Source organism: Triticum dicoccoides, chromosome 6B, assembly GCF_002162155.2.
Source record: "Triticum dicoccoides isolate Atlit2015 ecotype Zavitan chromosome 6B, WEW_v2.0, whole genome shotgun sequence".
In the NCBI taxonomy this organism is placed as follows: domain Eukaryota; kingdom Viridiplantae; phylum Streptophyta; class Magnoliopsida; order Poales; family Poaceae; genus Triticum; species Triticum dicoccoides.
Window position 1 is genome coordinate 140,913,808 of NC_041391.1, and position 10,527 is coordinate 140,924,334.

General features: G+C 44.4%; 1 protein-coding gene across 1 annotated transcript; it reads right to left on the reverse strand.

Annotated features, from left to right (window-relative positions):
- Positions 1-379: 379 nt before the first annotated feature.
- LOC119324759 (prolyl endopeptidase-like) lies at positions 380-9,204 on the reverse strand. The gene is made up of 12 exons (XM_037598534.1): positions 8,905-9,204; positions 8,613-8,832; positions 8,117-8,317; positions 7,917-7,987; positions 7,688-7,844; positions 6,464-7,057; positions 5,448-5,828; positions 5,258-5,333; positions 5,099-5,162; positions 2,062-2,197; positions 844-957; positions 380-754 (listed from the first exon to the last, which is right to left on the reverse strand). Exons 1-12 carry the CDS (start codon positions 9,171-9,173, stop codon positions 689-691), a joined length of 2,349 nt encoding a protein of 782 aa, XP_037454431.1. The 5' UTR covers positions 9,174-9,204; the 3' UTR covers positions 380-688.
- Positions 9,205-10,527: the final 1,323 nt, after the last annotated feature.

Here is a 10,527-nt window from a genome sequence, read left to right on the forward strand (position 1 = left end):
AGAACTTGTGTCAAATAGGGAAAAAAAACTTTCCAATGTCATATAAGGAAGCAGACTTTAAGATAGTGTCAAATAAGGAATTTTTTCAAAATAATACCCCCTAAGTCTGGAAATAGTTGACGGTAAAAGATTTGCCTGCAAAAAAATTAAACCTATTTTTAAAAATACAAAAAATAACTCTTATTGGACTAGACTTCAGGCAGAAAAGTGAAGCCCAAGCCCGGCCACAGCCCAAGACACCAGGCCAGGATGTCCATTCCAGGATTACTATGGGTAATTCTCAAAAAAAAACAGGATTACTATATGGGTCGATGAAACCCTAACCGATTGCCACCTTCAACGATGCGACAAATACACATGAAAATAAAATGGTATGATATGCAAAGAAATCAAGAAAATACTTTAAATAAATCTATCAAGCATACCCTGAGCCCCGAGGGCCAGGCTGAGCGTCCTGACTAAATCGTTCCAGCCAGACAGCTTCATTGGTCCATTTCAAGTTTTCAACAGCATTTTTCTAAGCAGAAACACACCCCCCCTTTCACATATGGAAGAATATATAGGCTCGGATAAGCTTGCACAACACAAACATTGTAAGTGTTGTAAGCTTCAACGAATTGTAGTACTTGAACTCAAAAACTGTTCAGCAGCTGAAGCGATAGCAATCCATCTCCAGGACAGAATTGAACTACTCAGTCCATGTAGCGCCCAACATCTTCGACATAAAACTGTAACGGTCCGCGGCCTCATCGATCTGAAATTGAACCCAAGGCATGCAATAAATAAGTGAATAAGTGAAACTAAAACATAACTCTAGGACTTGAGAAGCGGTTTTGCACAAACCAATTTTTTAGTCGGCCTGCCAGCTCCATGCCCTGACTTGCGGTCAATGCGACCAATTATTGGGTTGGTCTGCGGGCTGTTCTCAATGCTAGTGCACAAGACATGCTGCATTGTCTGCGAATAGCAAGCAAAGCAAAAGGTGTAAGAACAGTAAACACGCAAGGAAACACACTAGCTAATCATCAGATAATGCTTAGATATTCAAGATAGTTTGCAACATCTGCCATCAAACAGCAATGCATACAGGTGAAGGTTTGTAATTACAAGAACTTATATTTAGGGTCTGATCATGGTTTCAGCAACAGTAGCACCTGCATATAGCTTGACAGTCTAGTTCCATGTGACGACACACCAAATTTCTCACTGACACACTACAAATTACATGGTTGTAAAACTGATTTGTACTGTAAATGACAAATAAGAACCACAATAAATTGTCTTCATTTGCATTTTGCACTGAAAAACAATTATCATTAAACTGCAGAACAACAATACAACCAAAAGACAATCTACATTTCTTCAAAATATGATGGTAACCTAACCTCTACGAGTCAAAAGTACAGAACACCCAAAGATCCTATTAAGAGCACCCAAAACTATCAGAAAACGAGTCGAAGTAGAGATGCACGATCGAATACAAAAAGAGAACCAGGAGAAGTTGCTACTTGTTCATTAAAAAGTCAGCCTTTACTTGAATACCATCCATGTACTTTCTGAAAATATATATTTAGGAAAAGAGTCTATATGATGTTTATGTTTGTGCAGTTTATCAAATCACAAAGTTGTTAACTTATCCAACAAACTCAGTGATACTCATGTGACCAACAACTTGACCCCTGGACAACTAAAAAGGTCTTATAAAGCTTAAAATTTCCACTTTTGCATGGATTAAGACATTGTTTTACAGTATGAAGTAAGAAAGAGATATCTATTGATAGCTGTGTTTGGCTTTTCATCGTGTGGTTATGTTTACCCAGTGAATTATTATGTTGAGGTATTTGAATAATGAACAATAATGGAGTTCAGACTACAGGACAGAATAAACTAAAATAAAACATAACTGCCCCTGTGACAAACAACAAGAGTGTAAAATCAAAGAGGTAAATACAATATTTTCCACATTCACATGATATAAGTTAAACTATATCATATCTATGCCATCAATTTTCATATCGAATAGAATACTAAGTGGTAATGGAGGATTCAAATTCTACTTACAGCCAACAACTTCAGCGAGTGCAATGGCACAACACGGTCATCATGATCAGCTGTCAACAGCATGGTTGCTGGATACTGACAATTATCACCAAAGCTTTGCTCCCAAGGTCTCTTCACGTTATGAAGGGGAGAATATCTAGTAAATGCCCACCAGTAGTACAACACATAAGTACGCAAAAAAAACGTCAAGAATAATTTACTACAGCAAATGCAAGAATGATGAAACAAATATGAATTGAACACTTAGGAAACAAAACAATTAGATCAACCACCAGAGCAATAGCAATCCACTCCCTAATTATATCTCCAAGTAATGAGCAAGTCCACTTTTACTGTCTGGTCCTAAAGACGGCTTTTTGCTGATCGTGTTGTACTGTAGGGATCATGCACCGCTGTTCATGCGAGGTGAGCTGTACCATTAATCGGAAATTGGAGGGATAGTTCTATTGTTGGTTAGGTTTATTTATTTTTAGATATATTCATATACCTATGCAATAATTTTTTTCAACTAATATTCAATTAATCTTAGCATATTTTCCCCTATCTAATGGGAGCAAGTGTGGTCTGATTCCATCAAATCTCTCCTACTTAAAAAGCATGAAAGGTTTTGATGGTGTTACGGCCTAGGGGTGCCTTGCCTTGCTGGTTACCAGCCCAAGGCCCCCTAGGTCGGTTCCGCCCTGGGCCACATAGGATAAGACTCTGGAAACCTTGCCGTTCAAGGCAAGGAAGCCAGAGCCATGGAGGACTCCCCTCCACCACGTATCCGACTAGGTTGTGTAACCCTAGGGGCCCCGTTATGTTAAATAAGCCGGGGCCGAGCTAGTTGATAGATCATCATACAATCCTTCAATTTTACCTGTACTTTGTACACCCCAATCACAATATACATGGAGGAAGAGTTGGGTTTACCTCTATCGAAGGGTCCGAACCTGGGTAAAATCGTCTCATGTTTCTCCTCCGACCTAATCACCACCGGGATACCCTACCAAGGGATCTGCCGGAATCATCTCCGACAGTGGTGGCCCATTCAGATCTCGCGTGGTGAACGCAGAGGTTTGATGGGATTGCTGAATCATCACCACGCAAGATCTGAATGGGCCACCACTGCTTCAGCGATCCCATCAAACCTCTGCGTTCACCACGCAAGAATCTTCAGTGACCATAAACCATACTTGAACCATACCCGTACATGTATCTCTCAAAACCATACTTGAACCATACCCGTTTAATGCCATTTTAAGCCCAACCAAAACTAAACCCTCTATTTTTTCCACCCAAACTAATTTAAACCCAATACATAACCGTGGGTTTAAACCCAATACGTAACTATGGGTTTGCTTCAATGTATATATGATTGCACAAATCGACATGTCAAGAAGCAAATGGCATAGAAAAGACATAAGTGCATCTACAATAGTTTGGGAACAAAGTTATCGTTGAGATATGGTCAACACACAACAAGTGTCAAAAAGACAACGCCCACGACTGAAAAGCTCACTGACAAGTGCATTAAAACCAATTGCTTAGCTAAAGCAGAAGCAGACACATTCAATTTGCATGTGTTGTTTCCCCATAATACAGAATTACATAATGCATCGCATCATGTACGCGGATCAAAGATACTCGTTGACGATGCGTCGTTGCTTATTGCACATAACCAATGCCCTAAAACCGGTTTGGATCCATAGTTTACAGCCGTTAATAACCAAACTGTTTAAGCCCATAACCAACTATACCCAAATTGGTTTCTTCACATACCCAAACCAAAACCAAACTAAAAAAGATTCAGCCCCATAAAACCTGAATCAATCAAACCCAAAGTAAGAACCAAACCGTTTCACCCAGTTTTTTAATAACCATTCCCAGGTTTACGCAAGATCTGAATGGGCCACCACTGTCGGAGATTACAGCGATCCCATCAAACCTCTACGTTCACCATGCTAGATCTGAATGGGCCACCACTGTCGGAGATGATTCCGGCAGATCCCTCGGTAGGGTACCCCAACATGGTGATTAGGTCGGAGGGGAAACATGAGACGACTTTACCCAGGTTCAGGCCCTATGATAGAGGTACTCCTGCTCTGTGTATATTGCGATTGGGTGTGCAAAGTACAGGTAAAACCAAAGGATTATATGATCCATCAACTAGCTCGGCCCCGGCTTATATAACATACTGCGACCCCTAGGATTACACAACCTAGTCGGCTAAGTCCGTGCAGGGGAGTCCAGTGGAGGCTTCCTTGCATTGAACAGCAAGGCTTCAAGACTCTTCTCCTACGAGGCACATGGGCCGGACTGACGGCCCAGAGCAGAACCAACCTAGGGGCCCTCGGGATGGCCTACTTGGGCCGGTAACCAGCAAGGAGAGGCACCCCTGGGCCATAACACCATCATAAGGTATTCAAAGGAGCTCTCAAGGTTGCTAGGATTGAGCGTCTCATTTTTGCGTATCAATCGACCGATCCGTGCGCCGCCTCGTATAGTCAGCACGACAAAGTTAACATAAAGTCTGAACCAGTTTACTAGTAAATCCCTAGCCGGTTACAACTTAGAACCCAGGATGCCAGGTAGATACAGGTTTTGGAGTACGATGATGCGTCCCCGTGTAGAAGTCAGAGTAATCGGCCCGATCCGATACCTATATTTAGCCTAATAAGTTGTAGGATCTGTGTCATCCGGGCACTCTTGTAACAGAAAATGACATGCATTTGGGCACGTGTGCGAGATTTATTTATTTTCTGATTTCTTTAACCAAGGGGAAGAGAGCAAGGCTAAACGTGCAACTCAATGGAAGTATTAGCACATGAGCTATTTTGCTAAAGTTAGCTCCCAGCATGAGTGTCTAATTTAATTAGGTGCTCCGCACCACCTCCTCTTTACTACGGGGGGCCCAAGCTCCACCACTGCCAAAAGATCAATACTAATGTGGCATGGCAATATTGTAGATGACCCCACAACCAATGCAGTAATGACTATATAATGTCTAAACTAATAGTGACAAACAGGTATCTGGAAACAACAGAAATTCCCATACTTGATAAGCCAGCCGAATTCTTCTTCCTTATCTGAACAACCATAATCTGTAGTCCAGGCATGACCTACAGAAAACATCAAGCATCTATTGATAAGCTGTATAAATAAATAGAGGTAAAGTACAGCTAATCACCAAGTCCACAACAGAACTAGAAAATACCGATTGTGAACTTGTGAAACCGAAGCATATCCATGACACCAACATGAGCCAGGGCACACCCAAAAAGGTCAGGCCGCTGCAACACAGTGCAGGTTAAAGATATGCATGCCAAATATTGTATTCTGATATTAACATAAGATAAACTTGAAAGCTCATGTAGCTTTGTAATAAAATGAGGATTTACTCTAACCTGGTTAATACAAGCAGCAATTAGAAGACCACCATTGCTTCCACCTTCAATACATATTTTCTTGTTACTTGTGTAACCAGAAGAAATAAGTTGTTCCGCACAAGCAATGAAGTCATCAAAACAATTCTGTTTCTTTGCAAGTGCTCCAGCTTTGTGCCATTCCTCCCCATATTCTCCACCACCCCGGATGTTCGCAATGCAGACAACAGAACCCATGTTCTTGCATAGGACAAGACGACTAACACTGAAAGAAGGGGTAATGCTTATGTTGAATCCACCATAACCATATAGCAAAGTTGGATGTGATCCATCGAGTTCGATATCTTTCTTCGACATTATGAACATGGGAATCTTGGTTCCATCCTTACTAGGGACAAAAATCTGAAAAATCAATAGTTAGCAAAACTAAAACAGTAATAGTAGTAAAGCGGTAAGATTTCAGGGCAGGCCAAAAAAGAGGCTACAGGCTTAAAAATATTTAGAAGAAAGAGATCTCTAACAAAAACTGAAGTTGTCACTCCGCTGGGCCTGGATCGATGAACCAGTTTGACAAACAGAAACTCCCGGTGACTAGTGGGAGTTTCGGTTTAGCTCTGCGATTGCAGTGCTCTTATGCTTTTTGCATGGACCGTGTTCACAAAACAGGGGAAACTTTTGCCTGATAAAATAGAACTAGATAAAAACCAGCTGTGCCAGAAAACAACAAGAATCAGCAACATTACCCGAAGGCAAGAAATAGGGGGAAATCTAATCGAGTTTGCCCTGTCGATACTTCTAAAAATAGATTTTACTCAAGACAACGTAACTTGCGAGAACGACCAAATCTTTTTTAAAACTAAATAAAAAATATTGGATTTGAGTTGGTGATCAATTTGTTAAAACTCAAAAAAAAATCCTCATTTTTTCATGTTTAAATACTTGAATAGAACTTGTAATTACCATCTACTTAGATTGGTGATCTTAGTTAGCTATTATCCTATATTAAATGTTTAAAAATTAGAGGATGCATGACATACCTGCTTAACTTCAAAGCTTGTGCGATCGAACCCAGGAACTGAAATTTCTCGGAAGGTCTTCATTTCAGGGATTGTAGATGCTAAGTTACACCTATAAATAATACCCGGAGAAAGAAAGCTCGTGAAGCCAATAAAAACTTCCTTGTCTCCCCGTCTACAAGAGATCTCTGAAACAGAACCAATCTCTAGAGGCAACTGATGAAGCAAATTTCCAGTTATAAGGTCTCTTATCTGCAGAGTGTGCTTAACATCTGACATGTAACACACCACCAACTGGTTTCCATTAACCGCGTCAGCTGACTCGAGCACATCTCTTTCATGCTCAGAAAGAACATCAGTCCACACCTCTGGCTTTTTTATATTTACCCTTACCAGCTTATTCTTTGGAGCATTTTTATTGGTCAGGAATGTAAATTCATCACCATCGTTTGCCACAACTTGATATTGAGCATCAAAGTTGTCTATAAGCTTGACAAATGGAAGCATCTCCTTTGTCTCTCTGAAACCCTCTAATCCATGGGTAAGTGAAGAAATTTCACAATAATATAGCTTGTTGACAGGATCACAACCATCATAGGTACCCAGTATGATGTACTGCCAACAAAACATAAGGTTAAGATAACTATCTTCTGTAGGAAATATATAGCTTCCAAGACATTTCACTAATTAAATAGTTGAAGGTATAAGTCCATAGTCCCTCTGCCTTCTGTGATTGGCAAAACATATGGAAACCACTTAAAAAGCATGCAGATTACACCCTCATTAAAATACTAGTGTGCTGTTTTAGGCACTGTACTCTTGCAATTTTAGTCCTCTATTGCTAGATTTATTATTATAGTTGGTGCTGGCCAAATGTGATTAAATCATTAAAGAATTAGGATGAAAATTTATTATATTTGGTGCTGCCGAAATGTTTAGTGATATGTTTTAAATCATACATTCAAAGATATTATTTTGAAAATTAAGTGAAGATACATGACATTTGTGCAAATAATAGTAATATATGAATTTTAAACCATACAACAACAACAACAACAAAGCCTTTAGTCCCAAACAAATTGGGGTAGGCAAATAATAGTAATATGGTATGCAATTTGTTAGTTACTAAAATCTTTTAGGGTCATTAATCTGAAGACACGAATGGAGATTTTGACAACCATGACATAGACACACTGAAAAGAAAATGAAGAACCAGATATGGTCTAAGAGAGGGAAGGGAAATACCTTTCCATCTTCAGTGACCGATGCACCAAGGGAATGTTTGGGGTTTTCAGGATCTTTCCAGCATAGTATATCCTCTGACTGATCAGACCCCAAGATATGGTAATATATCTGATGATTAAGATTGATATTTGTCTCGGTTCCAGCATCCAATTCCACTCTGACAAAAGGAATGACAAGAATTAAGAAGTGGGTACTATATTATAAAAAGGTAGAAAAGCCGTAGACCTACCCAGGCGCAGGATATCGGCCATAGAAAAACCCTTTTCCGTCATGTGTCCAACTTATAGATGAGAACTTCACCTGCATCATAGATAGCCACATGTAGGATTTCATGAAAAATTAGGAGAATCAACAGGTAAGCACAGTACTGTTCAGACAAAAAAGAAACGATTCTACTAAGGTGCAATAGCGAGTTGCAAATCTACTTACCCAGGACAATTTGTCAGACATAAGCTGCCTGTCTGCAATGCGCATAACGCGAATAGTGATCCAGTCACTGCCACTCTCACTTAGCCCGTAAGCGATGTACTTGCCATCCTCGCTAATAGAATATGTTGAAAGAGCAACAGTTCCATCCTTGCTTAGAGTGTTTGGATCCAAGAGGACCTCCGCCTTTGCTTCCAAATCATCCTGCATTGTCACGGCAAAGCGCGGTCAAACTACTGTACCAGCTCATCAAGAGCGTACTGGGGCAACACGATTTGAACAGAGACACACGGTAGTGGTGAAACTATAAGCAGAAACAATAATAATCAGATAATAATGGCGTGGCGCATTCCTAATCGGGGAGTTGCACGTGACAACAGATCACCACCATCACTAATCAGGGGCCAGCACGGGAGTGACAGGGAAGCATGTAGATGCATGATATTTAATTCCACTATCGATGCAGAGCTCGATCTGGGCGTGTGGCGGGCAGGCGCACCTGCACGTAGAGGACGCTCTGGGCCTGGAGGCCGGAGTTGTGGAAGTGGAAGTACTTGTCGCCGCGGCGGAAGGGCGCGGCGTGGCGCGGGTGGTCGAAGAGGCGCGTGACCTCGCGGCGCAGGCCCTCCCTGTCGGCGCAGCCGGCGAGCACCGACTCGGCCAGCTCCGCCTGGGCCGCCACGAACTCCTTGGCCTCCTCCGAGTCCGGGTCCTCCAGCCTGCGACCGCGAAGCGCAGTCAGTCAAACCAAACTCGAAGGCCAACACAAAAAAAAGCGCGGTCAATCTTACCAGCGGTAGGGGTCGGGGATCTGGGCGCCGTGGTAGCTGTCGACGACGGACTCGTCGCGGCGGACGGGCGGGTAGGCGAGGCGCACGGCGTCCCCGGCGACGGAGCCCATGGCGGCGGCGGCGCGCGGGAGGTGGAGTGAACGGCGGGAGGGGAGCGGGAGGTGGGAGGAGGATTTCGAAGTGGAGGGACGGCGTTGTGGCGGAGGTTGCAGGCGGCGGAGGGGGCGGAGGGATTTAAGTAGAAGCATTGTTAAACTGCGAACTGCCATGGCGTGCTGGGTGCGGCCACACGCACCGCCGACTGGGACGGAGGAGGTTTGTTGGCCACGAGCGTGTGGGTCGATGACGTGTGGGCCGTAGGGGTCGCGGATTGGTGGTCAACAATATCGTGACTTGGGGAGTCTGAGCCGGGCGTCAATTGAAAAGGGGATAGATTCCTATTGGAACGGGCACTCCTAGGGAAATCGGTTGGAGCTGGAAGATTTCTTAACATAAACAAGGATACAATATTTTGTAGCTCGAAAGCACGTGGACTGTCGCGTCGACCTCCATCTACGACGAGGAGGTGCCTAACTCTTGATTTCGTTGTGTGATGGTGGAATAGGCTTTGGTAGAGAGTTACAACTATTTAATCAATCCATCCCATTTTCTCTTGCCTTTTGTGTAAACCACGATGTAACTCTCTTGATGTTAAGTCATTCCTTCCCCCACGTCGCCGAGGGTGACACGGGTGGCGAACTAACCTAACTGCTGCCGCTGCCGCTGCCTACTCCCACGTCTCCTTGCCCTCGCCGCCGCGAGAGAAAGCCAGCGAGAAAGCCATCGGTCCTTCTGAAGAGAGTTAATTGCCCAAAACCATCAGATTTGAGGTTAGGGTACTCCAAAACTACCGCTTTTGCCGAAAATCACAAAAGACAACCACTTCTGCGCCAAGTGGATAACAAATCGCACTGATTTGCATATTTGCCGCGGCTAACAGCAAAACTGACAGGTTTGGCCCACACGTCAGGGTGACATGAAAGACCTATGTGGATAAGATGCTGAGGTGGCCATGGGACCCACATGTCATCCCCACTGTCTTCTTCCTCTTTCTTTCTACCTCATCTCTCTCTCCTCCGCTTCCTGGTCGCATCGCGCCGCCGCTGCTGCACCCTCCTCTGAACGCCGTCCATCTCCTAGTCACGTCGCGCCGCCATCCCTCCTAGTCCGCCGTTCAAGCGCCATGGCCGGCGAGCCAGAGGTGGAGCTCGCCTTGCCCGGCCATCCCCTGCTCGATCCGGTCGCCGACCTGGCCGCCGTCGTCGCTCCTAGCGCGCCCGTCCCTCCTGGTCCGACCGCGTCGGCCTCGCCGCCACCTGCACATGCAGTTCTGCCACCCAGCGCTTGCAGTGTTGCCGCCCAGCGCCTGCAGTTCCGCCGCCCGGCCCTTGCAAGCGCCGCCGCCTCGCGCTTGCCTCTCCGGCAAGCCCCGCCCCGCGCCCGCCTCATCCCGCGGCTGAGTGCCCGGATCTCACTGGCAGGGGCACGGGCGTGCGGGGGCTCGGCCTCGCCGCAGGGAGAAAGGGGCACAGGCACGCAGGGGCTTGGCCTCGCGGAGCGGGCAAGGGCGCGGGCACGCGAGGG